The 25,542-nt window shown below is 42.4% G+C and overlaps 2 protein-coding genes and 1 long non-coding RNA gene across 4 annotated transcripts in view; 1 reads left to right on the top strand and 2 right to left on the bottom strand.

The window, feature by feature from the left end:
• Positions 1-10,238: 10,238 nt before the first annotated feature.
• ccr6b (chemokine (C-C motif) receptor 6b) lies at positions 10,239-15,708 on the bottom strand. Of its 2 annotated transcripts, none has more exons than XM_026356588.1 (2): positions 12,972-15,708; positions 10,239-11,464 (listed from the first exon to the last, which is right to left on the bottom strand). In XM_026356588.1, the coding sequence occupies exon 2, from the start codon at positions 11,462-11,464 to the stop codon at positions 10,364-10,366; it is 1,101 nt and encodes a 366-aa protein (XP_026212373.1). In that variant the 5' UTR covers positions 12,972-15,708; the 3' UTR covers positions 10,239-10,363. The 2 variants fall into 2 exon arrangements, with proteins under 2 accessions (XP_026212373.1, XP_026212372.1); XM_026356587.1 differs by having other exon boundaries at positions 13,596-15,707.
• A 627-nt stretch (positions 15,709-16,335) lies between these two features.
• Positions 16,336-25,542, top strand: part of LOC113159722 (altered inheritance of mitochondria protein 21-like) — a 31,087-nt gene continuing 21,880 nt past the window's right edge. The window contains exon 1 of the mRNA XM_026356585.1: positions 16,336-16,735. Within this exon, the coding sequence (XP_026212370.1) occupies positions 16,434-16,735 (302 nt within the window). The 5' untranslated portion in view covers positions 16,336-16,433. The remainder of the gene's footprint in view (positions 16,736-25,542) is intronic.
• Positions 16,653-17,690, bottom strand: LOC113159724. The gene is made up of 3 exons (XR_003298638.1): positions 17,572-17,690; positions 17,362-17,498; positions 16,653-16,733 (listed from the first exon to the last, which is right to left on the bottom strand). It is a non-coding gene; the product is annotated as an uncharacterized LOC113159724 (long non-coding RNA).

The raw sequence follows: 25,542 nt of genomic DNA, 5'->3' as shown, positions 1-25,542 counted from the left end.
TTGTTTGGCCACACCTAAGGTTTTTGCTATCTCTCTTATAGATATAGCTCCAGTGAAGCAGCTTTGAAATGCCAACTCCAGACCTGATAGCATCTCCAGACCTTTAATCTGCTTCTCTTCTCTTGAGGTAACAAGAGAATGTACTGTACCTGGGCAATTAAGATCAGATAAGATAAGACAAACTTTATTAATCCTCAAAGGGAAATTCAGGTAGTCTTGAAGATAGAAAGATAGTAAAAGTAGTCATCTGCTGTTGGCTAGGGTGTTGTAGAACCTGATGTCACTTTAACTTGTCTCCATACAGTGAGCTGTGAAAATGGAGGTACCCTGCTTAAAACATAACATATAATATAATATGAATAGAAAATGACACATTTTTGTGACACCCCTTAAAAAGAGCTTCGATCTTGATTGTTTTGTTTCAGATTCATTGCGCTGCTGAATAACTGAATGTAGAAATACAAGTGCTATCACACCAACAGTTACTGAGAGGCTTCTGTTCTATGTTTTTTTTTTTTTTTTTGCCAGATAAAAAGCGCACGACATGTTTGGGAGGGATATTTGCAAACTGAGTGATGTCGGCCATTAGAGATAATAATCCTGACTCACATGTCATTCACATGTGCTCACACACTGCATTTAGACAGTAACATAACAAAAGACAAGTCTTCAAGACAGTTTCCACCTTCACTATCTCCATCTACATCCTCCTGTTTTCTTTTCTCTATCCATCTACCTCCGTCTGTCCTCTATACTTCTCCCTGTAGAGCAAGTGCTGGCAGCCAGGACGGAGATTCTGGAAAGACAACCGGACCAGGAAATGAGGTTTCCAGTGACTGCACAGATAAAGGGGACTTCATCTTCTAGTCAGGCAGGGAAAACATTATCACTCTACCTTATTTAGAGTAATAGCGCAATTCCTCTGAGAGCCAAACATGAATACACACAAAGCCACTTCCATTGCTTGTTCCCATGTCTGCTGCACAGTTTCCCCTCCCTTTACCAACAACAGCCAGAGGTCCTCAGGTTTACTCAGGAGAGAGATGGACTGTGTGATTATGTAAGTGTAATACTGCTAAAGCTCAATAAATGAAGCCAGACACAAAATTTGCTATCTGAGACTAAATCATCCATGCTGCTGGATCTCAGTCTCCACCCGGTGCTTTTCAGAGCTTGAAGGAGTCTGGAGGGAAGAGGCAGAGTGTAACAAGCCAGCAGCTGCACAAGCCTGGCTACCCAGCAAGCCTCTCACTTCCCACTCATCACATACTGGAATTTCATTTAGGCAATTGGCTCTCAGCGTTGCACGTCTCACACGCCAAGGTGGGGGATTCTTTCCCCTCGCTAATGGAACGTCATTCTCATTTCCAGAGTGAGGTGGATGAAAGCGAGAGAAGTGGCGTCCCGCTGAGGGAAAATAGGTTTTGTATCCCAGGACCCAAAGGACTGTGGCGATGGCTTGTCACCCCCAGTGAGTGGGAAATGTCATGAGATGGCTTCCCACTTGTGTTTTTGGCTCTGACATGCAAGCCCACAGAGTTTCTAGTGCAGGTGTTTGCACAGGCAGTTAGCTGGTGCAAACCTGCTTGGAATCACACGGGATGTCATCAGGATGGCACACTAACTCAGCACGTAAGGTGGTACATTACTGAGGAAGTGAAGTTGAACTACACTGTTTTTGTACTGTGTCATTTATTTCAAAGAGGCAGCGTGGTTAATGGTGCTTAAATGTTAAGTCTGTGCTGGACGGAGGCGGAGCACAATGAGCAGTCGGCTTTGTAGCAATGGTATCACAGTGAAGTATAGAGGACAGACAGAGGTAGATGGATAGAGGAAAGAAAACAGGAGTTGAAAAGTAGCATACATTGATCATTTAAAGCTGCACTAAACAAAACTACATTAACAATAGATCAAACAATTATATGTCATGTGAAAGGGGTCACATGTGACAAAATGATGGGGAATTATGCTGCACCCTTAGCTCTACAGTAGCTTTCTAGCCTCTTTTAGCTCAATGTTTTGGATTTCCTCTTTTACCTTTCCAGCAGCTAAAGGCAACTGTTTGCATTGAGGAGCTTTTAACATCATCTCTCTTCCCCTCCAGGCCTCATGTGAGTCATCTAACAAGGCTCTTGTCATTTTCACAGTAAGATATTCCAAAGTTTAATACTGTTGATGACTTGACTCATTGCCTTTTTGTTCTAAGTTGCCTTGACTGACAAATTAAATACTGGCAAATTTAATGAACAATGATGGCAATGGGAGGACATGTACTGTTCATGTTTCTCTGAAACAGATCCATCACACGTGGCACAAAACGTATTGGCCTCATTTGCAGGAATTGGCACAGGTGGTCCCTCTTTGGTGGCACGACAGTCAGTGAGCTGACAGCATCCAGATTGACTGGTGGAGTCCTGGACATTCCCGTCTGTTTTCAGTTCATATCCCTCTTTTACCTGTTGAGTTTTAACGTACTTACATTAATAAGTAAATCCTACCTACATTCCACATCCTTGCTCTGATTCTATGTCAGTAGAGAGTTGTTTTCTGATTGTGCTGCCCCAAGTGGATAAAACAAACATTTCATGCTCCTTTAAAATATATAACCTATAAACCAAATGTTATGAAAGTCACTTGCTCACAACCCATCACATATAATTTGCACTTATCTAGTTAATTCCTAACTCCTAACTTCCTTTAACTGTTTCCTACTCCCAAGATTCAAGTTACACTAATATAATTTATGGCCATAATTCAGCACTAAACAGAGGTCAGCATTAACCCCTCTCTCTCTCTGGGGAGACTTTCTCCCCCCATGTGAAAATACCAAACTCCTTCCCAGGTCTTCTAACTGTAATTTACATTTAGTCATTTGTCAGCTCCTAATTGTTGAAATAGAACATGTCTATTTGCTGACATGTAGACAAAACATGTCAATAGATAAGAAGAAAATATGATCGTGTGTGTGTGTGTGTGTGTGTGTGTGTGTGTGATAGGTAAACAGTGGGTGAAAAGAACATGCAGATCCTCAAAGTAATTGCTGATATAAAGCCAAGATAGTCTCATGTGAGGACTGTGTGAGCTGGCAGATCACTGACTGGCACATGGGATGGCTCCGTGCGTGACTGACTGACTGGCTGACTGATAGGCTCGCTGGTTGATTTGCCTGCATTCCTCGGTGTACACCAGCGGGGTACAGTCTGACCCAGAGTGATAATCCCCTCGCTGCCATGACCCCTAATCAGCTCTCCTCTAGGTCTGAAATGGGCCAGATAATGTGGCACAGTGAAGGAATGCACGTTCACGTGCACACAAGCACAAACACACCCGGTGACGCCAAATCATCTGTCTACAAAAACCTCTCCGTCTCGCTAAAGGAACGGTATCCTGGAAAAGATGCAGCAGTTAGTTTTATTCCCAGAGGTTGATACAGTTGGAGTTGGAGGTGTGAGAAGAGTGTTAATACTAAAATCACCGAGAGAGAAGATCAAAAGGTAAACACAAAGGTTTTTTATCAGGGGAATTTCCCTAATGTGAAATACCGGAGGGAGGAGGAGCTGAACCTGCAGTGTGCCAAACACTGGAAACAGTATCACGCTCTAGATAAACTGCTGTTTGCTTCTGTAGTGTTGTAGCTGCAGTAGGTAAAGTTACCTTGATGCTCACATTACAGAGAGTTCTATTAGGAAACTCACTGATCTAAATCAGTGGCAATAACCACCAAACAGTTTGTGTGAGGGTGTGTGTTTCTAGGTATGAACCACGGTTATTAAGAAGCAGCATCACAGACAGACAGACAATCATTTGTGGTCAACTCGGAGTCACCAGTTTGTATAAGTGCATGAACAGTCACAGGCGACAAGCTCGAACCTGTGACCTTCTAGCTGTGAGACGGGAGTGCTTACAGTCCAGTTAATGAAATGAAATGCAACTTAGAGACCAGAGACGAGACTCTGCTCCGATACCCTCTGCCCAGCACGTTGTTATGAAATTACAATAAATCCTAATGGTAGAAATAACTGAAGAGCAGGCTTCACTTTTCTGTTCAGTGAGTCTAGATCAGTAAAAGAAGCCCTCTACAGCAGCTCTCCACAGTAAGGTGTTCTTGCTCAAACTGTTTTTGTATCATTTTGAGCTGTTCACAGGCGCAAATCACTTAAAAATATCAGAATCTCAAAACGTGGCCCAGCATTTATCAAACCACAGTGAGTCATCACTGCCCAGCCTGCAGCTGGATTGCAGATTACTTGTGGTGGCACAACACTGATAAGATGGCCTCAGCGAGGGTTACACATGCCCTGTGGAATTTAGTTATCCGCTAAGAAAAAAATATGTATATAGCACATGTAGTATTACCCATTGAGTGTGACTCAGTGAGTCTGTCCTTGAGCTCTCTTTGTCCGTGTAGACGTGACGCTCAGACTGTACAGACTGTGCTGAGTCGCCATTGTCACTGACCCAATCAACGAAAGGCTAAATAAACACTTGGTTACAGCTGCAATATCACGATAAAGAGAAGACGATAAGACGTTCTGAGGAAGACACGTCTGCTGGGAGGGATGTGTTTGGTTCTTTATAGCAGTCCATGCACTGCTGCAAACAGGGTTTCAACTAAAATGACCGGTCCGCCTGCTGGCCAGGCAGAAAATAGAAAATGAGTACTGGAGCGAGAGTCTAGCAGGATTGTGTTGACATGAAAAGCATTCTTCTCTGATGTTTTCCTCAGAACTACAATGGGGAGTCTGGATTCTTGACGTCACACTATTGTTATTGTTCACCGACATCTGGTAGAGACCTTGTTATGACTGAACAAAGGTAGTGATGGTGAATGCAAAATGCATCCAAGTCTACCAAGACACTACCGTGTGCCCTGCTGCTCCAATAAAGGCTTTTTGAACAGAGATGACTCTGGGGAGAATGAATCATAAGTTAATTGTGGTAGAAGAGTCAAATGGGTGACCTCATTATCAAATACCAGATGTTTAAATGAGTATAAGAGCAGTTTCGAAAAATCCCCTTCAGGAAAGGCGCCGAGAATCCTCTTTACGCAAGTGCGTCCACAGAGGAGGGCCCCCTCACCGAGGTGCCTAATATAGCACCCAGTGCTACTTTGTCGCAGCATGTCCACAACATGCCACAATGAGGGCCGTTCATCTGGAATGAGCCTGGAGCCAAAAAAAAAAAAAAAGGCGTCTGCAAATCAGCACAGGATGTAACTTTCTAAGACAAATAGAAGGTCAGACATCACCTGATGCCATCATTCCTCACCAGGGGGTGAGTAGTTCAAATCAGCAGCTTTTTCAGTACGTTACATTCTGTAGTGTTGTTATTGTTGAGACATTTAAAGGTGCAGTAGTCAGTATTCTTACTTTATGACCGCATGAATTCCTTGTGTCTGACAAACCCACACAGAATTGTTTCCCAACTCTGCAGTTCTCCTCAGCCCTGCAGAAGGTTTTAGTGTCCTTCAGCTCATTGTTTCGGTTCAACAAGCCTCAAAACTAGTAACTGGTGGTGTTTTGTTTCAGTCTCGATGCTGCCTCCTGTGTTCAATCTAAATGGGCCGTCAGCTTGATGAGTCACAGCCCTGAGGAAATACAATGACCAGCGATTCGGATCAGTGTAACTTAGCTTCCACAGCAGACGTTTAACTTTACAGAGAAGGAAAAGGGTAGGTGGGGTGACTGGCGTTAATAATGGCTTCCTTCCATCCAGTGGCCTATTAAAACACACAGTGAAGCAGCATACAAACACAGATGTCTTGGCTCTTCTAAATGGAATCTAGCATTTGTTAATGATATTGATTACAATAAATCATTGACACACGGGCTAATGAAACGTCTTTGTCAAGCCGAAACCAGAAATCTGGAAAAGTCCATCTTAAACTATAATAAACAGAAATATATTCCTCTGGAAGACGAGGAGACTCCGAGGCCACTGTGGCAGCAACAGTTTGCCTGTTAAATACCATAAATCTAACTAATAATCCCACAAATCAGCTGGATTTCATTTAGATCCACCAACTACTGCACTGGGTGGTGTCTTCAAGCTGCACTACAAACCCGGTCCCGGCATCTTTGCATAAATCACATGCACGTTCATCCAGTGAGCAAAAAGCAAAAACTGAAGCGAAGCTTACTGAGGACATCCAGTGGTGGAGAGGGGAGTTCATCCCTATGATAACATACAGGACAGTGGTTCACACTGAGAGCAGGGTACAGTCAACCCCAGAATGATGTCTAGGACACAATAGAAGTCTGTCTTGCATTGGCTAAAATCAGTGTTTAGGAGTCCAGCATCAGGAGAAGATGGGAAACACTCCAATGCCCTTATATGCATCCACATCCTCCTCCCTGGTGTCTTAGTCCCTCCAATTAAAGACACATGCAGAGACATGCAAGGAAACGAAGTGAGGAGCTCATTTGTGAAAACTTGCTCCCGTGTTCTTACTGTTCTCTGTGTGTCATTCATTTAGACTTTGAGACTGTTGATGATTATTTCAATTGACGTTACATTTATTGGCTACTCATTAATCTAGATCAATTGTAAATATATATAAATATAGATATATAAATGATGTATTTACCATATTTACAGCCAACTCTCTATGTATTGATGCTGATTACTGATGTTAAACAGAAATGGTTCAGTTTCTAGTGTAGAAAGAAATGTGCTTTGTCAGTCAAACGATCCAGATGATGGATCTGACAACAACTCAAATGTCTCACACTGGTTCTGTTTTAATGTTGCTCTTCATTATAAACCATGCATTTCATGAAGGGGTGTGTTGGTCTTGTGTGTCCTCGCTCCTCAAACCTCAGAATAAAATGAATGAGGGGAGGAGCAGAACAACTTCTGGGTGGGTGAGTGAGGATCGAGGGCCGATCATTAGGGGAACTGGGATGTACCCACTGAACAACACTGGTGCGCGTGGCTGAGCTGCAGAGAGGAAGCAGCTACTCTCCAAAAAAAAAAAAAAAAACCATGTTGCTGCACATCCACAGGGCGGCACCGTGGTGTAGTGGTTAGCACCGCCGCCTCGCCGGACGCCTTTCTGTGTGGAGTTTCCATGTTCCCCTTGTGTCTGCGTGGGCTGTCTCCAGGGACTCCAGCTTCCTTCCACCGTCCAAACATGCATGTTGGGTTTGGTTGCCAGGCATGAGTTCCCATATTATCTTTTTTCTATTTCTGTCTCATTAATTGCATTGAGTTTATTTATCTAATTTATGATGGATTCACAAACGTTCACGTCTCAACAGTGATTATAGTGATTTGATTACTAGTATTTTACTTACTGTAGTGAAATTTCAGTTTCACAACAATGTAGACATAACAACAAAACAGCTGTTGTCACACCGCCCTGCTCCCAGTGAGCCGCTCTGGTTTACCACACACAGTTTTGCTTTTGGCTTTGTTGCTGAAAAATAAAGTTGTTGTTGTCACCGTGTGTGTTGCTATTTGCCCAACAGGACCAGCAGCTGGTTGCTTCACACACAAAAGGAACACAGTGAAAATCAGTTTGTTTGTTAAATGGCTTGACAACCCCAGCTTTTCTGCAGCGCCGGGAATAAACGGCTGTCCCTCTACAGGCGTCGCCACTTCTGCTGATTACTTTCCGACCCTGTGTGTGTAAAAATGCAATGAAAGTAACACAGTACAGGACGCTGGTGTCAAAGTGGCAAGAAAAAAAAGGAACGAAAGACAGAACAGGTCTGGAGTTCCACCTCCAGTAAGATGAAGACCTGGTTAGTTTGATATAAAGACATTAAATAAAGCTTTTTCTTATACAGTATATCATATTATTACAATTTCTATTAAGTGTATTGTAATATATTTATTGTTTGACTTTTGCTTCAACCCCAAAGCCACAGGATCTTGCAAACTGTGCTGACAACTGGTTTGTGGTCTGGAGTCAGCGTCTCTTTCCTGAAACTAATGGGGCAGAGACACCAAAGTCAGAAAAAAAAAGTCAGATGGTGGTTCAAGAGAAGTAGAACTAACAAATGCAACGCTGTAGCAGAAATAAACATTCATAAACTAATCGAAGTATTAACTTAGCATTCTGGCAGGAGGTGGCAGAAGTGAAGCGGAGCACCGTCAGTGACGTTCAGGCTATTGTCAGTGGTAACTTGTCATTTCTTTCTTTCTTGTTATGTGGTCTGTCAGACATTTACTGTCTCTGACTACAAACACCTGATGCCTGTGACCCTTGACTATGGTAAGTTGAGGTGGAACTTAACAGATACAGAACCACAGGAAATGACCCTAAAACACATCAGTTGGGCACAGGAAGTGGCCTCGTGAAGACTCATTCTTACACTTTTCATGTTCTGAGGCGGCGTGCCCATGTTCCACAAAGTCGGAGCCCAGAGGTGAATGTGCAACTACAAGCTGGCTGGTAGTGAAGCACACGGGTTTCAGTCCTGCTAATCAAATGTCCTTTTACTAAAGACACAACCATAAAACTACAATGACTTCAGTTTCAGGCCAGCGACAGACTTGGAGCCCCGGTACTGTTTTCACAGCCTGGCCCAGTATGCAGCAGGGTTTCTGTCTGGGATGCTGCTGACAGATGGCGAGTGAGTGAGTACCTAACGTACGATGATGAGGCTGTGACTCGTCGTGACCTGCTCGGAATCGTCGCCTACTCTCCCGTGCATCTTTATCGCAGACCCCATCTCAACCTCGTGCGCCACAGCAGGCTGGATGTGTGACACTGTCTGTGGACAGCACACTAAGGAGCATCTGAACAAATGGCGTGGGAAACTTGTGACCTACCATTGCAGCTCGTGTCACAACGCTGCCACACTTCTCCTTTCTTTGTTTTTTTTTTTGTTTTTTTTTTCTTATCTAGATGTCCGAGAGATGAATTCTACTTTAGGGGAGATTGCACACACTGACTGATTCAGTCATTTCCTGTTGTTTTTTTAGTTGACAAAAACGCACCAATTATGACAAGTTTTACGTTTACAGTGTCACATACAGTGTCCTATGCACGTTGTCAATTATTTAACATTATCATCTGTAAAGGTTAGAATGGAAATATTCAATGTGCTATGATAATGATTTTAGAGTAACTATTATAATTACAATTATCATTCAGTGTCACAGTGCTTTAGTGTAAAATCTGTTAAATGTCTAACACCACACGTCATATAATTCCAAAAAAAAATTGTTTATTGAGATAATTTGTAAAAATAAAAAAATAAAAGTTTATATATGTATGACACAACAGACCCACATATACAGTATGGTTCCAGAAAATCTGCAGACAGGACAGAATGGAAAACTAGAAATATGAGGAGGTTTAGCTTCTTGTTTTTAAAAATAAGCACAATTAAACAACATCATATAGGCTATATATATATTTCAAGATATAAAGGAAGCATCAAAGACAGCCATCATAAGTTCGGTTAACAATAAAGATATTTTCTTCTCAAATTCGAGATGCAGCGAGACAGAATACATGTTGAATACATGAGAGGGAACTAAGTGGAACGGTGAGGTTACAGAGAGCAGAGGGAAAGAAGCTGCAGGACTTTAAGTAGTTAGGGTCGACGGCTCAGAGTAACGGAGAGCGTGAGTAGCAGCTAGAAGGAAGGGAAAGGTGTTCAGGACGATGCTGTACAGCTTAGAGACAGTGGAGAAAAGACAGGAGGCAGAACTGGAGGCAGCAGAGCTGAAGATGGTGAGGATGGACAGGATCAGGAATGAGTCCATCAGAGGGACAGACCATGTCAGATGGTTTGGAGATAAAGTGAGAGGCCAGATTGAGGTGGTTTGGACATGTTCAGAGGAGAGATCGTGAACACATCGGTAAACGGATGCTGAGGCTGCTACACAGCAGTAGGTCCAGAGGAAGACTGTGGTGAGAGAGGACACGAAGCTAGTTGAGAAAGAGAAGAGGATGCTGAGCTTGGGGTTAAAAGATGATTCACTGTGGTGACCCCTGAGAGGGAACAGCTGAAAGAAAGAGAAGAAGAAGAAGAAGAAGAAGAAGAAATTCGATGTGAATGACATCAACACAGAACCAGAGTGTCGATCGGCTGAGGTGAAAAACTAAAACCACAAATGTTACAAATGACTAATTTCCATTGAGGAGGCATCTGACATGTAGCTCAGTCTTTAGTTGTGGACTGCATCATGGAAAATGTTCACCTCTGCTGCTTTGTTGTCATTTTCTGTAACAGGAAACCCGTCTACATTCTGACTTTGTGCTATTTCTTTTTTTTTTTTTATTTGTTTGTTTGTGTTTGCTCGGGATTCAACACATCTCAAACACACTCCACCTCTCTTTCATATGCTTTCACCTCCACACACAGCCACATCAAAGGGGAAGCTTGGGAAGCCGAGGCTCGCGGTGTCATGCAGTAAATGATGACATGTTGTTAGAAGCATCTGAGGTCTTGAAGCCTGAGATACACACTTCGGTTGTTGCACGTGACGCGCGGGAGGAGTAGATGTATTTTTTGCTGAAGCACCACAGGTCCACCATTATCTGCTGGAAGTGGCTTCTGAACTTGACTCCAATGAAGGCATAGAGGATGGGATTGAGGCAGCAGTGCAGGTACGCGATGCTCCTACAAATAGCCAGCACCTTGAGCTTAAGCTTTTCTGCATCGCAGCTTCTCTCCTTAAAGAGAGACAGGGTGTGATCCAGAAGCACCACGTTGTAGGGAAGCTGGCACACGATGAAGACCACGACAACAGCCAGGATCACGCGGACGGCCTTGTGCCTCTGGGTGCTGTGTGCTCTCAGCAGGGTGTACACGATGCTGGAGTAGCAGAACACCATCACCAGCAGAGGAAGCAGGAAGCCGATGGCCATCTGAAGGCTGGGGACCAGCACCTTCATGAGCTTGGCTTTCTGAGACGTCCTGAAAGACAGCTGGCACATCACGGTGACGGTCCCGGCCCACAGATTCTGCTCTTCAACGCACTCGGTGTAGATGAGCGTGGGCAGCGTTAAAGCCACAGCGAACACCCAAACAGCCGAGCAGATGAGGCGACTGTAGATCAGAGTGCGTGAGCGAGTCCCGAAGAATCTTCGGGCCTGAACTATTGCGAAATAACGGTCGCCACTGATGCACGCGAGCAGCAGCATGCCGCTGTACAGGTTGATGCTGTACACTGATCTCAGCATTTTGCAAACTGCAGAGCCCATTAACCAACTGTGCGCCTCGTTGTATATGATAAACGGCAGGGCCACCACGAAGATCAGGTCTGCCACAGCCACATTGTAGAGGTAGACATCCGTCATTGTCTTGGTCCTCTTGTAGAATATGTAGGTGACAATTACAAGAAGGTTCCCGATCAGGCCGAAGGCGCAGATGATGCCGTGTATGTAGGTTTGGGTGATGGCCTCAACTGGGTTAGGGTCGAGGTTGCAGAGTTCTTCCGGTTCTTCTTCCGGACCAGTTACTGTACTGTTACTATAGACTGTCCATGCCTCCGTGTAGTCCATCTGGAGAGGAGAGCAGAGTCAAATAAAACAAAGAAAATGACAAAAACCTTCTGTTTTATGCAACTTTACTTCTGTTCTGCCACGTTTTCGAGGGACAAAGTGTTTTATCCTACGTTTACTCCACTGCATTAGAGTCCTGCTGTGACCACTAGTGTATTAACAAAGCAGGGTATTAGAATAAGAGAAGACACAAACAAATGATTGAGATGAAGTGTTTTGCATCCAAGAGGAAATGAGCACATGTGGTGCACGCAACTGCAAGGTACACACAAAACAAGAAAACTAGGTAAAGCATAAAATGACTGTTAAAGATTAGTCAACTTTGAACCAAAGACCAAATGAAATGTAAAATTCTATTTCTCCTACAATCATTATTACAAACAAAAACAATTATATAATAGATATGTACATCAGTTAAATTCAAACTAATGTAACTGTATCATTAGTGTCAGAATTGCAATTGAATAAAAAAACTACCACTCTTAAGAGCTCAGATGTTTTTACTTGCAAGCAGCAGAAGTAAAAGTTATTATACAGAAAGTAGATTTAAGTGTAGTTATTGGACATTAAATTAGGTAGTTTAATCTGTAGGTTTATCTTTATATTTTATATATACATTATATATTTATTTTAATCTGCACAGTAACTAGTAACTAAAGATCAACAGTTGTGCAGTACAATTTATATATGACTCTAAAAAAGTGAAGTAGACGTACAGTATATGATAAGTATAATCACATGGTTTTACATATACTACCTTTTAGCTGGGACACAAAAAGGAATTAGCATGTTTTTCAGCTGTGTTACTATTGTTCTAAAGAATTTTTATCATGATCAGTTCTCATTTTAAATGAAATGTTTCATGATTTACTACATGAACAATGTCTGCACTGTATTTCTGACCTATTTAATGCTATAAAATCTGTGTATCTTTCAGAAACATGGGGATTTCTGTGTCCAAACTCCTGACTGGTGGTGCAGAAAAGTGGAAATGCCTCAGAGTTGAACACATATTGCTATTTGATGAAAACATCTCAGTATGTTTTTTCCACATGAGGCGAACTGTTCATTAATATTCATTAATCAATTAGTTTATTCTTGAACAGATCATCATCAAGCCTGTATTGTGTGAATGAGACAGGAATCAAACGTGGGGTTATTGTTCCGGCAGCAAACTGAGAAACAGCTCAACCACATCATTTTAACAGTTTGGTGCAAAGCCTGGTTGATTTGATAAAACTAACACCACAGTTTTTTTTTTCTTTGTCTGTTTACAGGATAAAGTCAAAATGTTCTAGTTCAGCTCTTCCTCCGGTTGTGCGTGACCCAATTTCAGCCTGATTAGACATTAGGTGATTGCACATAAAGGTAGGCTGCAGGTGGCTGCTCTCTGAGCTTCATCTGATCTTAGGAACTGATAAGATCCTTGTCAGCAGGGATCTTAGATCTGAGTATCACTGAGAATCAATCGGAGCGTATGTAACAAGGTCAGTAAACACCAACCCACCTACTGACAGAACAATAAGTGAGAAAATAATCCTTCCTCGTCTTCCTCTGCAACATCACACTTCTCTGGTGTTTTCAGCATCACTTCACTTCACTTCACTTTGAACACAGTGATCAACACATCATGAGCGTTCCATGTTTCGAATGACTTCTTCAAAAGCCTGCTGTCAGGAACAAACCGGATCATGTGATGGCATCTCTTGTTTCAGCATTTTCACTTCTCACTAATCACCACTGTAAGATCAGACATAGAAGGTGTAGTGGCACCTCTCAATAAGGAAGGTATCAGATTTAGCACAAGTGTGACCGGGGCAGATAATGGTGCGGGAAAGGGACCAGCCCATCAAATAGAAATAGTTTCTAAGAACTTCATGTGCTCTGTCAATATTATTTCCATCATTCACAGAACATTTTGTAAGTACCTCGCTCTCATAGATCATCTGTAATACCTGAGTCATTTCAGTCTTTAACCGTGATCAACAGTTCATAACCTTTAACTTAAAAAAATTCTCACTGCACTTTAAACTAATCTCCTGAAACAAATATACTGTATGTGCTCTTAAAAGTTACTAAATCATTAATGCAGGAGCGTGGAGGGCTTTGAACAAACTGTAAAAATGCTTACCTTGCACAATGTTCAAATGGGATTGAATCCTGTGGATGAGTCAAAACAACAAGTGGCAGAACTTCCCTGATTTTCCAGCTGGTTATGAAAACACAGATGAGTTTAGTACGCTGAGTTAAAAAAAAAAAAAAAATGTGAAAAGAAGAAAAAGCTCTGCTACTGTGTGTGAGCGCTGTCACTACACTGAGCTTCCTGGTTTTGATCTCAAATTCATCAGCGTCTGCTCCCCACCTATATATACACACACACACACACACACACACACACACAGGTCCTCCTTATCTGATGGTCCCTGTTACAAAATGAACTGTGTGTCACTACAAGTGTAGGAGCACTTCTCACTTCTCGCTATCTCATCGCTCAGTCTTTATTTTAGTGAGATAAAAAAAAACAAAATAGCATAATTTCCCCTGTCAATCACTTTTTTAACAGCATATGACAATTTATATGTTTACTAGTAGAGTCCTGCTGGTTCTATGTCACAGTACTGAGGCCACTGTGCTCCTACAGTTTAGTAGTCAGAATTACACCCTCGTCCTGATCTACAATTTGCTGTGTAGGTCTACAGAGAGATTCTCAGACTTGATGGCCTGGTTTCTATCAGCAGAGTGATCTGTGGGACTTAAAACACAAAGGTCAGAGTTTGTCTGATCAGTTCATTTGCTCCATCTGAACTCCAGCAAAGCTTTATCCTCAGCTCATGAAAGCAAACAGCAGTGTAATGAATTAGCAGAATTGTATGTGTTCCCTAAGTCACTATGTTACTATAGGTGGGAACATAAAATAGATTTATAACATGTTAAAATGTGCAAAGTTCAAAGGGGTGAGTACTTTCCTCAGTAGGTCGTCACAGCTCTTTAAGATCCAATCTCTGTCAAACCTATAAAAATGACTTTTTACATAATACCTGATGAAAGCGGGCTTCCCACTCTCAGTCTCGCTTTCTGTCTTTGAAGCCACATGCAGGTGTATTCCCGCAAACATCCCACAGACAGAAACTGTGTAGCGTGATCTCAAGCCTCTTTTAGGTTTTTAAGTACCAGCTTAGATTGATCATTTTCCCCTCCTTTGTTGTCTTGTTTGTGGTTTTGATGTGGTGGGACTTGTTCCGGTGCCACTTTGCTGGTTTGAAAATGAGTAAACAGGGTGAAGAGTGTCACCTGCTGTGTTCAGCAATCTAGACTGTTGTTGCCTTTCCTGAACATGACCAGCAGATAGAGCTGTTATTGCAGTGACTACTTAGAATTTAGTGAACTGAAGGACAAACAGCTGGTGTTCAGAGACATATCATGAGGCGTGATTATTTTAAAGTCATCTTTTGCAGGGTTGCATGTAGTAAAGTGCAAACATACAGAGTAAAACCAAACCAATACACTCCTATGCAATATGCTCTAAACACAGCACCACAGCTTTTTCAGTTTTGGCCACACTTGCGGCTAATGCAACATGGCAGCACATGATGAGGAAGCACCTCCGCAAAAGTAAGATTTCAAAGAACAAGAGAAGAAGCTTGTTAAGTATTCACAGTGCATCCTTAGTTCAGATGAAACCAAAAGAAAATGAGCTGGGATCTCATGGGGTGCAGCTTGTTTTCATTGGACTGAGCCACGACTACCACAGCGACTGCACTGAGGGAGTCTGCCCCTGTCAGGCTGCATGAGTGCCAGAGGTGATTGTCTTAAAGCAAACAACTATCATCAGATGTTGATTTAAAACATATTTGCACTGTGAATTTGCGGCACATTTTAGATCTTGCACATCATAAAATGATACTGGTGCTTATTATTCAGCTTGATTATTAAAGCTTCAGTACGTGAAACCCACCCACCAGCGCAGAAAAGCATTTGTCCAGTGATGTGACTCTATTGATCTGGGTGATTTGTCTTGTTTACAGAGCTACGAACTCACTCATCACTAATTAGTTAGTTAGAGATAAACATTATGTTGAAATACATATTTAATATAAAATGTTATGATGCATGGATGGAAAACAACTGGCCTCTCAGTGAATTGTCTCTTGCTCTTGCTGTACAGTATATGTGGAGACTTTCTCAACCTCTTTGGTTACATAGCTGCTGAAATTAGTGTTTTCCATCATGATCAATCTTCACGTGTGATGATTTGATACTTGTGAATGTGAATGAATGTGAATGAGTGATTTCAGATTATGATCAAGCAAAACAAGCTATTTGAACAGATCACATCAGTCCTCTGGGAATGATCATATTATATTACAATTATCACAGTAACTCTGATACTAGATCATGATAACTGTACACTATTTTATGACATTACAGACATAATGATGACTGAAGAAAAATAACCTATAATAATGCCTTGCTGCAATAAAAGGGTCTAGATTCCAGTACTGAAGTATTAATACAATTAAATTAGTTCTTTCAAGTCAATAAAAAACACTTCTACACAAATATTATTTTATTCCATATAAAATGTGATCTAATACAATTTGAAAACAAAATGTATGAATTAACATGTGATTTCTTAACTTGAACAGTTTAGAGCCTGACAGCTACAGTCTTTGATTTTCATTTATTTTGAAGGCGTCAGTCGGAAGTGCAGTGGTAGTGGTGTAGCTAACTTTACACTGATTGGACCTTTCTTACCTGGGGGAGCGCGCGCGGGAAGTGCGCGCTCGTGCACGCGCTCGCGGTAACCCGCTGTGCAGGTCGTCCCGGTGAGTCTCACCTGGAGCAGCAGAAGAAGAAGAAGAAGAAGAAGAAGAAGGAGAAGGAGAAGAAGAAGAAGAAGAAGAAGGAGAAGAAGAAGGAGGAGGAGAAGAAGAAGAAGAAGGAGCCACACAGGACGCGTCCACACGCCATGAGTAAGTCCGGCACCCTCAAACTCCGCGGTCTGTTCAAACTCAAGTCCCCCGAGAAGGACAGCAAGGAGTCCTCCGGTGATGGAGCTGACACAAACCCCGGAGACAAAACCAGAACTTTACCGGCGAGCCTCGGGGCTCGGAGCCCGGCGGGCGACGCCACATTGCCCGACGATGTTCTACCAACGTCCCCGAAAGAGAAGAAGAAACGGCGGCTGAAGCCTTTAAAGCTGCTGCGGAGGAAGTCCAAGAGCAGAGAGGAGGATGTTTTCCCCGAACTGGACAGCTTCAGCAGCAGCCTGTAAGTCCGGAGAGACACAGAGACGTGTTGATAAGCTGTGTGTTGATATGTACCTCTTAAGCTAGTCCCATGTGTTATAATGCATCACTGTATCAGTGTGGTTCATTTAATGAGAGAAACCCCCACAATAACAGTAGGTACTGATGATGAAGCCTGTCAGAGAGTAGCTTTGCTGTTAGATCCAGTCTACAGAAGTGTGTTGAATCACTGGTAACTGTCGTGGTTGTGTGACACCAGTACAGATCAGCACATAACGCATCAGCATCCCATACTATGTACCTATGACTATGTACTGGATGACAACGGATAGTGAAGCTGCAGGTTTGGGACCCCTGGAACATCTCGGGGCCTGTGGCAGCTCCCACTTTCAAAACCAGCGCACAGCATTTCACAAGCTGAAAGACGTGAGAGCAGCAGTAGAAAGTTCTTGCAGAGTGACTATTTCCCCCCCCAGGCCCTTTGTTTTTTTGGAATCTAACCGCTGTGGCACTGAGCTGCAGCCGAGCTAGTTTAGTCATGCACCTCTTCTGTTGCTAAGTTTGAAAAATGCAGAGTGAGGTAAACAGATAAGATGAGGAAGAGGTGGGAGCCCAGTTTCATTGAGGTTCCATTCTGTTTTCTAATACCTTTAAGCAAGGCACTTGACCCCCGTCCCTTCAATCGGGCTCATTGACAAACAGCACAAGACTGTGCTTGTAGTGCGAGGCTCCTGGATGTGAACGTGGATCAGTAGTCAAAATTATCCATGCTGACTCACTCTTCCCTGGACAAATGAAAGATTTAAAATGAAACTGGTTAACCCCAAACGGTCTTTTCCAGTGCTCTTTATTGCTCACTTTTCCTGTTCTCTTCTTATCCTCCTCCATATGTATTCCACATTGTTCTGTGTCCAAACCACTTTGTTGACGGCTTGAGATTGATTCCCTCTGACTCAGGTGTTGTGCTCACACGTTACCAGTTTAACCTATACTGACAGCTGCTGTTGTGATCAGCAAGGCAGGCATTGTGCAACAAGTAATGTGAAAATGAAATAACCTGCCGTGCAGGTATTGTATGACATGTTTCTCGTTCAGTGTCCTTATATGCGGCTCAGTCAGGCTGATATTTATGTCTGAGCTGGTCTGGATCTGAGTAAACATGTCGAATACAGAAGAACTGAGTGACACACAGATGAATGGCACCATCACTTTGTTGACAGCGGAATAAACATGACTGAGTCATAGGATTTAAGGCTGCAGAATTCATTGTATATCAATGACTGTGTCTTTCACACTCAGCTTAAATGAGTTTAACATTGACACATTTTATTGTGAGTCCCTTGGTGCATCAAGTGATCATCATGCACTTATAAAATCAGAGTCAGATCGGAGAAAGTATCAGGGACAGCTGTCTTTAAATCGTGAAAATGCCAAATGGTCGAGGCAAAGTAGAATTGGAGAATCTGTCTCAGTCTGCTGTATGGATCAGCATCAGTTCAGTGTTATATCAGTGAGAATGATGGAAAAGAAGTGGTGGATAAAACATGAACTGTTCAAGTTATACTGCAGAACTTTCAATATGATAAAACCATTTAAGAAGACATCGCCCCAGTCTGCCCATTGATAGCACAAAGAGGAGAGACTCAGGTTGGAAAGGGCAACTCCTTGTCTCCACAGCCCTTAAACAGCCTCTCCAGAGAGTGCATGTCATTGAAAAGTCTTCCAAAGTTTAAAAGATAGTTTGATATTGATATTGATAATGATATTTTTTTAAATACTTTTATTGATTGGAGGGGGGAGACCTCAACTCACCTGTAGTGTAGGTCATTTGTGTTGGGAGGCGTTCCTAGACAGTATATTGTGTAGGTGTGTACTGTAGAACTGTGTTTTGAAAATACCAAAACAAAACAGAAACCAAGGTTTGCACTGAACTTTAACTTAAAAATCTAGACTGAAGCTGAATTATACATACACATCTGAACTCAGCTCAGCTACCCAACATCAGGGGTTCCCCATAAATTTCCCATGTGGGCAAATTCCATAACATCTTTACCTATGGCACAGAAATATACAATACTGGATATATATTTCGGTGGACTGCCTTCAGCTTTGCTGAAATATCACAACATTTACATTCTCGTCCATAGTTGCATTCATTTTTTGCCAAGAACCTGTATTGATGATGGGAGATTCAAACCGCTGCACAAAGTCTTCCCCAGCACATCTCAAAGATTCTCAGTGGAGTTAGGGTTTGGACTCTGTGTTGGCCAATCCATGTGTGAAAATGATTTGTCATGCTCCCCTCTTTCCCAATTTCAGCCCATTGAATCCTGGCATTGTCATCTTGGAATATATTCAGGTAGTCAGCTGACCTCATTCTTTGGACACATACCGTTGGTGAACCTAGACCTAACCAACTGCAGCAACCCCAGATCATAGCACTGACCCCACAAGCTTGAACAGTAGGTACTAGCCATGATTGGTGCATCACTTCACCCGCCTCTCTTCTTACCCTGATGCTCCAATCAGTCTCCTTTGATGTTTTCTTTGCTTGTTTCATGCCAATAATTTGACCCTTCTGAAAGAGATTAACATGTTTAACAATGTGTCTTCCAAGATGGTTGTTTAAAAATGAGAAACTACTTACTGCATTGGTTAGGGTTATATAACTTGTTGCCTAATCATCCATGCAGTAATTATCCAGAGGGAGGCTCTTAACTATTTGCTTAGTTAAATCCAGGTGGTGACTTTTTCTTTGGACGGGTAGTGTATTGTATACTGTATGTGTACAAGGATTTTTGCAGGAGAGCTAGGCCACTTCGGTTTGAGGAATGTTTGTTCAGTTTTGTCAAAATGTATATGTATATGTAGCACTTTTGAATTCCCTGGCCTGTGACTAGCTGGAATCTGACTAGTAAGGTACTTGAAATATAGGAGAGGGAGTACTGAGGGAGCAAGAAAAGTACAGCCTGTTCCAAAGCTGATAATACTAAGGGGTTAGAAAAGGTTCAGTGTTTGTAGACTGATTACGAATGTGCAAGGCCTGTGGTGATGTTAAAAAAGTCTGTGGCATGTCACTAAATGGCTTTGACCAAACAATTTCAAAGTATAATAGGTAGAAGCTGTGCAGTGACAGTAATTCAGAAAAGTATGCCACACCCATCAACAGAGGCTGTGGTTTGCTGCTCTTCAAATTTCTAGATAGTCCCTAAGGTGAGGGTGTGGACATTGAAAGGCTAAACAAAGTGAAAATGTTTATGCACAACTATGTTGTTCCATAGTACTGCATAAATTAACAAGTAAATTACCTTTTAATACAATAGCTCATACCAGGCTTTCGGTAGATGTATTGAAAATAGTGACCATGTCTTTTTGAGTTATTACATAAGGTAAGGCTTTGAGAACTGAGGCTTGTTTGTGAACTTGACTGGTAGTGCAGGGAGCTATAGGTGTTCTGTGACCTCTCACAGTTTTTTTTCTTTAATTTGCATTTTTAGTTTTTCAACAATGTGTGTATCTTGTTGTTTGGACCTATTCTGGTCTTTGGAATCCATTTACTGTGTTCTGACAAGATGATTGAGGCATTTAACAGAGATGCAGAACAGAACCTTTTATAAATCATATAATTGTTTGTCTTTCATTGTATTAAAGATTGTTTTTGACCCACTCTTTATATCAGTATTCAAATGCTACCATTTTTTATTTCATGATGTCGGAACATGCATTGGTTTCTTGCTACCATATTTTAAGCAATAGTTGGCTGTCAGTGCTAATATTATCATATGTTCAGTACAGTAAAACACTCTTTGTAAGTACTTATAGTAACTGATGTTGTGCTGCAGAAACCACTACAGTACAGCAGTTGATCTGTCCACACTGGAATATCCAAACAGCTATTCAAAGTACTGTCATAAAAGCTGGTACAGGTACACAGGTACTGACGTCAGTGATGTCAACTAGTGCTACTAAATAGTTCACATCTGTGGCTATGAATGTAATCTCTCATAAATGATTGGCAAGAATTGACAGCATGACAACTACTGTGCAGAGATTGACAATTCAAGAATTGTGGTCAAGTAATTGATGGTTTACAATTTAACGGGTTTCAATGTAATTTTTCTGAAAATCAGAGTGCAAACGCCTTAAAAGATCATAATCACAATATCCACAACCACAAATATCATATTAATCTTTTATTTAGTTAAAATGAAAGTGTCATTGACCTTGAGAATTTCTGTAACGTCCCTAAGAACAGAATCTGAATCAATTCTTTATCAGCTGTGTGACAGTGAGGGTTTTACGAAGGAGATAATTCACCACATGCTTGTGATCAAAGGTGTTCGTCACGGTAACATTCAAGATAGAAATGATAAGGGGTTCGTGGCCGAGTTGTCGAACTGGTTCACCAAATCTACAAACATCAACGTTTTAAAAGCTGAATCCTCCAGATGGGTGTTGTGGAATGTGTTAGCTCAGACTGATTTTGAAAGTGAACCTGTTGCTGTGCATAAAATCGACTAAGACATTTCTGGCTGGCTGAGTGAGCTGCGGTATATACACACTTTTTCGCACCTGTTCATCCATATGCAAACATGTAGAAGACATCTCTGTCCCATGCTGATTTAAAGGTAGAACAACAAGCTGACCCTGCTACCCGTGAGGTCATCCATCAGCTTGAGACTGGTGAAAAGGTTCCTCCTACGGCTCGAAAGGAGCTAACAGAGCTGCCTTTGCTGTTGCGGGAGTGGAACCGGCTGGAGTTAGAGGACGGCGTGTTGTATAGAAGGAGGCAGGAGGATGACCATCTCACTCTCCAATTAGTTCTTCCTCCCAATCTACGCACGACAGTCCTGAAAGCCCTTCATCATGATATGGGGCATATGGGCATAGAGCGCACTCTTGACCTTGTGCGCCAGCGATTCTTCTGGCCAAAGATGGCTGTAGATGTGAACCAGACTATTAAGACTTGTGGCCGGTGTGTCAGACGTAAGGCCCTGGCAGAGAAAGCCGCTCCATTGGTCAACATTCGAACTTATCGTCCACTTGAACTTGTGTGTATGGACTTTTTGTCACTGGAACCTGACAGTGCAAACACAAAAGACATCCTTGTTCTTACTGATCACTTCACCAAGTTTGCAGTTGCCATACCCACTCCCAATCAGAAAGCCAAGACTGTTGCTAAGTGTCTCTGGAATGACTTTATGGTCTACTATGGCATTCCAGAGCGCTTGCACTCGGACCAGGGGCCAGACTTCGAGTCGAAAGTGATTAAGGAACTCTGTGAGGTAACTGGAATCAAGAAGACTCGAACTACTCCCTATCATCCACGGGGAAATCCAGTTGAGCGCTTCAGTCGGACCCTTCTGAGCATGCTGGGAACTCTGGAATCTAAGCAAAAGGCTAAATGGCGAGAGTACGTGAAACCCCTTGTACACGCCTACAACTGTACAAAGAATGAGGTCACAGGGTTCACTCCTTACGAACTTCTTTTTGGTCGATCGCCAAGGCTTCCAGTTGATTTAGCTTTTGGCTTACCAGTTCAAGAACCTTTCTCTATTTCCCACTCGGAGTATGTCTGGGACCTCCGATCTCGTCTTGAGGAGAGCTATAAGCTGGCTATAAGGAATACACTCAAGTCAGCTGAGAAAAACAAGAGCCGCTTTGACAGGAGAGTAACACCCTGCAGTCTGGAGGTTGGGGACCGTGTACTTGTCCGCAACGTTAGACTTCGTGGGAAACACAAGCTGGAGGATAAATGGGAGCAAGAGGTATATGTTGTCACTAAGCGTGCAGGCGACCTCCCTGTCTACACTGTGAAACCCGAGACTAAGGATGGACCAACCCGCACGCTCCATAGAGACTTGCTTCTGCCCTGTGGGTTCCTTCCAGCAGATCGAGTTGAAGACCTCCCTATAGCTGCTCCTGCTGTCAGACCAAAGACACGAAGCCAAACGCAAAACCACCCCAAACTCGCTGGTCTGGAGGAAGAGGATGCTAATGCAACCTTCCTGGAAGGTTCTGTCCAGCCACCAGTTACGTTCGCTGTGGTAGGATCCAGTCGACCTGAGCCATTACCAGTGTCTAGTGATACTAGGGAGTTCATTCTATCATCTCCAAGTAGCACAGACTCCGATCCATTGCCACCTGTTTCAATAACAGCTCCTGTACCTGTGATACCACCTGACCATCGCTTGCTTGAGGTCCAAGGATCTGTGTCTCTGTCCGAGGGAGGAGATCCGTCCACGTCTGGCAACGAGTCAGAGGAAATCTTCAAAGAGCTTGGGATGGAAGAAAATCCTCGAGTTTACTTACCTGAAGCTGTGGAACTGTCTGTGGATGGAGATGTTCTCGCCAATGTGTCTGAGAACTTACCTGATGCCAATTTGTCTGTGCAGCCCGAGGCTGGAGATCTGGAGCCTGACCAATCTGAGTCATCAGTAGGTGCTGGAAATCCTGGTTCTGTTGACATGCCTGCTGGTCCAATAGAGGCTGAGGCAGCCGTTAGACGCTCTATTCGGCAGTGTCAACCACCAAGTCGACTGCATTATTCAGTATTGGGTAACCCATTAATTTCGGTTGTCCAGGCTGTGTTTAAAGGCCTATCTGATACCTACACGAAGGTTCTCAGTCATGCCCCTGCAGTGGACCTTGTCTCCCACAGTCACCCCGAACCTGTAGTTATGCATGCGACAGGGACTTGCATGAACTAAAGAGGGGAGGGTGTAACCCAGCCGTTTCTAGGCTGTCCTTTTTCAGCCGTTTATGTCTGAAATCTCGCGAGGTTTCTCATGGGGTTTGCCGCGAGATTTTGCGGGACTTCCGGTTACTGAAATATGGCGGCGCTTCATTGTTGCGACGTGGAGTGAGAAAGTTTGGAGCTGCTGCAGTTGTAGATGTCTCAGGCCATTCGCAAACACACCTTGTTTGTGCTGTATGAGGTATAATGCAACCGGGAACTGGCCAGGTTTCTTATCAACATGAAAACATCATGCCAGTGGTAAAGTACTGTGGAGGGAGCTCCATGATTTGGGACTTTTTTGCTGCATTTGGGCCTGCACAGACAAGTTTATCAAGGTATCCGATAGGATAATGTCAGGGTGGCTTGTCCGCCAGCTAAAGCTCGGTAGAAGTTGGGTGATGCAACAGAAGAATGGTGCTAAATGCTAAAATCTACTACAGTACGACTTCAAACTCAGTCTTTTACCTCAAAGCCCTTTGGAGTAACTCAGACCTCAACCCAGTAGAGATGCAGTGGATTTACCAAGTTAGCCGTTCACAGCAGCTGTCCAAAGACATGCCATGGGCAAAGCTGAAGCAGTTCTGTAAGCAAGAATGGTCCAAAATTCTCCTCAATGTTGGGCAGGTCTAATTCACAGCTACTGTCAGTGTTTGTTTGAGATTATCAACCAGTTGAAACCTATGGGTATTTTTACCACCACTGTGATTGTTTAATGGGTGTGTTCAATAAAGAGGAGATATTATAATGGTGTCTTATTATCCATGTCTGAGGAACACGTGAAGGAAATTCCTTCAAATTGTCTACTTAGACTGAAATGATGAACGTATTAGGTTTTAGTGGTCAAGGGTCAAACATTACACTCTCTTCATGTTCATTTTTGTAAACACAATATTTACTTGCAGGATGCTTGGACAGAATTCCTTCAAATTTGCCAAAACTTTTCACTTGAACCCCATGATGAACTATTTAGATTTTAGTGGTCAAAGGTTAAAGTTTAAGGTCGCTGTGCCCCCATTTATGTCCCATTCTCATTAATGCTATATCTCAGAAATGCAAGGAAGGAATTCTGTTACATCTAGCACAAACATCTACTTGGAATAATGCATAACATTATCAGAATATGAGTCCCAACACGTGTAAACTTTGTCACTAGTTAGCAGAGGCATACAACCTCAATACAGTAATTCTAGTTTATTTTTTAATTATAATTATTTTAAGTTTGACATGTATGATGCAAACAACTTAACACTGACATTAAATTTTAGGTGGCATTAATTTGACTCATACAGTATATGCTGTAATGTACTGTGCCCATACATTTTCCGTTTTGTGGCATATTTTTGTGCAGCTATGAGGAAGTTCTCTAAAATGGAAGACAAACACATGACACTGAAATACATTTACATTCATGGCTTTGTGCCAGCAACAGTGTAGAATTGGACTGCGCAATTAGCAATTACTATGCATTTCCCACTGACAGATCTATATATCACCTGCAGCTCAAACAAACATCACTTTGTGACAGCAGTAGCTCTTTGATTAGTTACCTGGAAGAGGAGTCATGACAACTGGATTTCTTTGTAGTTAGTTTAAAAGTTGGTTCGGAAATTCCCTTACCATTTTTTCCTCATACTGAAGAAACACGTGGATGAGCAATGACAAAGTTTGTGAAAAAGAAGTCAGTTATCCCTTACTGTAAGTGTGGTAGTTAAAACTAGCACAGACACACACTCGATCTTATGTTAATAAAATGCATCTGTCACGTCTTAACAGATCTTTCTTTGCTTTGATTTAGTTCCAGTTAATCAGAGTTCCTCTCTGCAGGAATGCACCTAGTCAGCAGCTTCCTCAGATGATAGGTAATGATTTACTACTGATTGATCGGCTTCTGTTTTAGTTGAAACTGCTTGAAGAACATTGACAAATTTTAGGGGCCTCAAAGAGGTACTACTTCATTTTCCTTTAGAAAGATATGTTTTATAAATTGAGGAATTCTTGTCAAATGTTTAACCAGCCAGTCACAGATATTGATACTATATGTTAATCCATAAAAACCCACAGTGGTTTTTGTTTCAATTTTTATTTATTTG

The sequence above is a fragment of the Anabas testudineus genome, chromosome 12 (assembly GCF_900324465.2).
Source record: "Anabas testudineus chromosome 12, fAnaTes1.2, whole genome shotgun sequence".
Classification (NCBI taxonomy): domain Eukaryota; kingdom Metazoa; phylum Chordata; class Actinopteri; order Anabantiformes; family Anabantidae; genus Anabas; species Anabas testudineus.
Note: the sequence above shows the minus strand (reverse complement) of the source record. Positions and strands in the feature narration are given on the sequence as shown.

Bases quoted from the DNA above. Each gene is read 5' to 3' on its own strand.
- ccr6b (XM_026356588.1), bottom strand. From the start codon at position 11,464: ATGGACTACACGGAGGCATGGACAGTCTATAGTAACAGTACAGTAACT.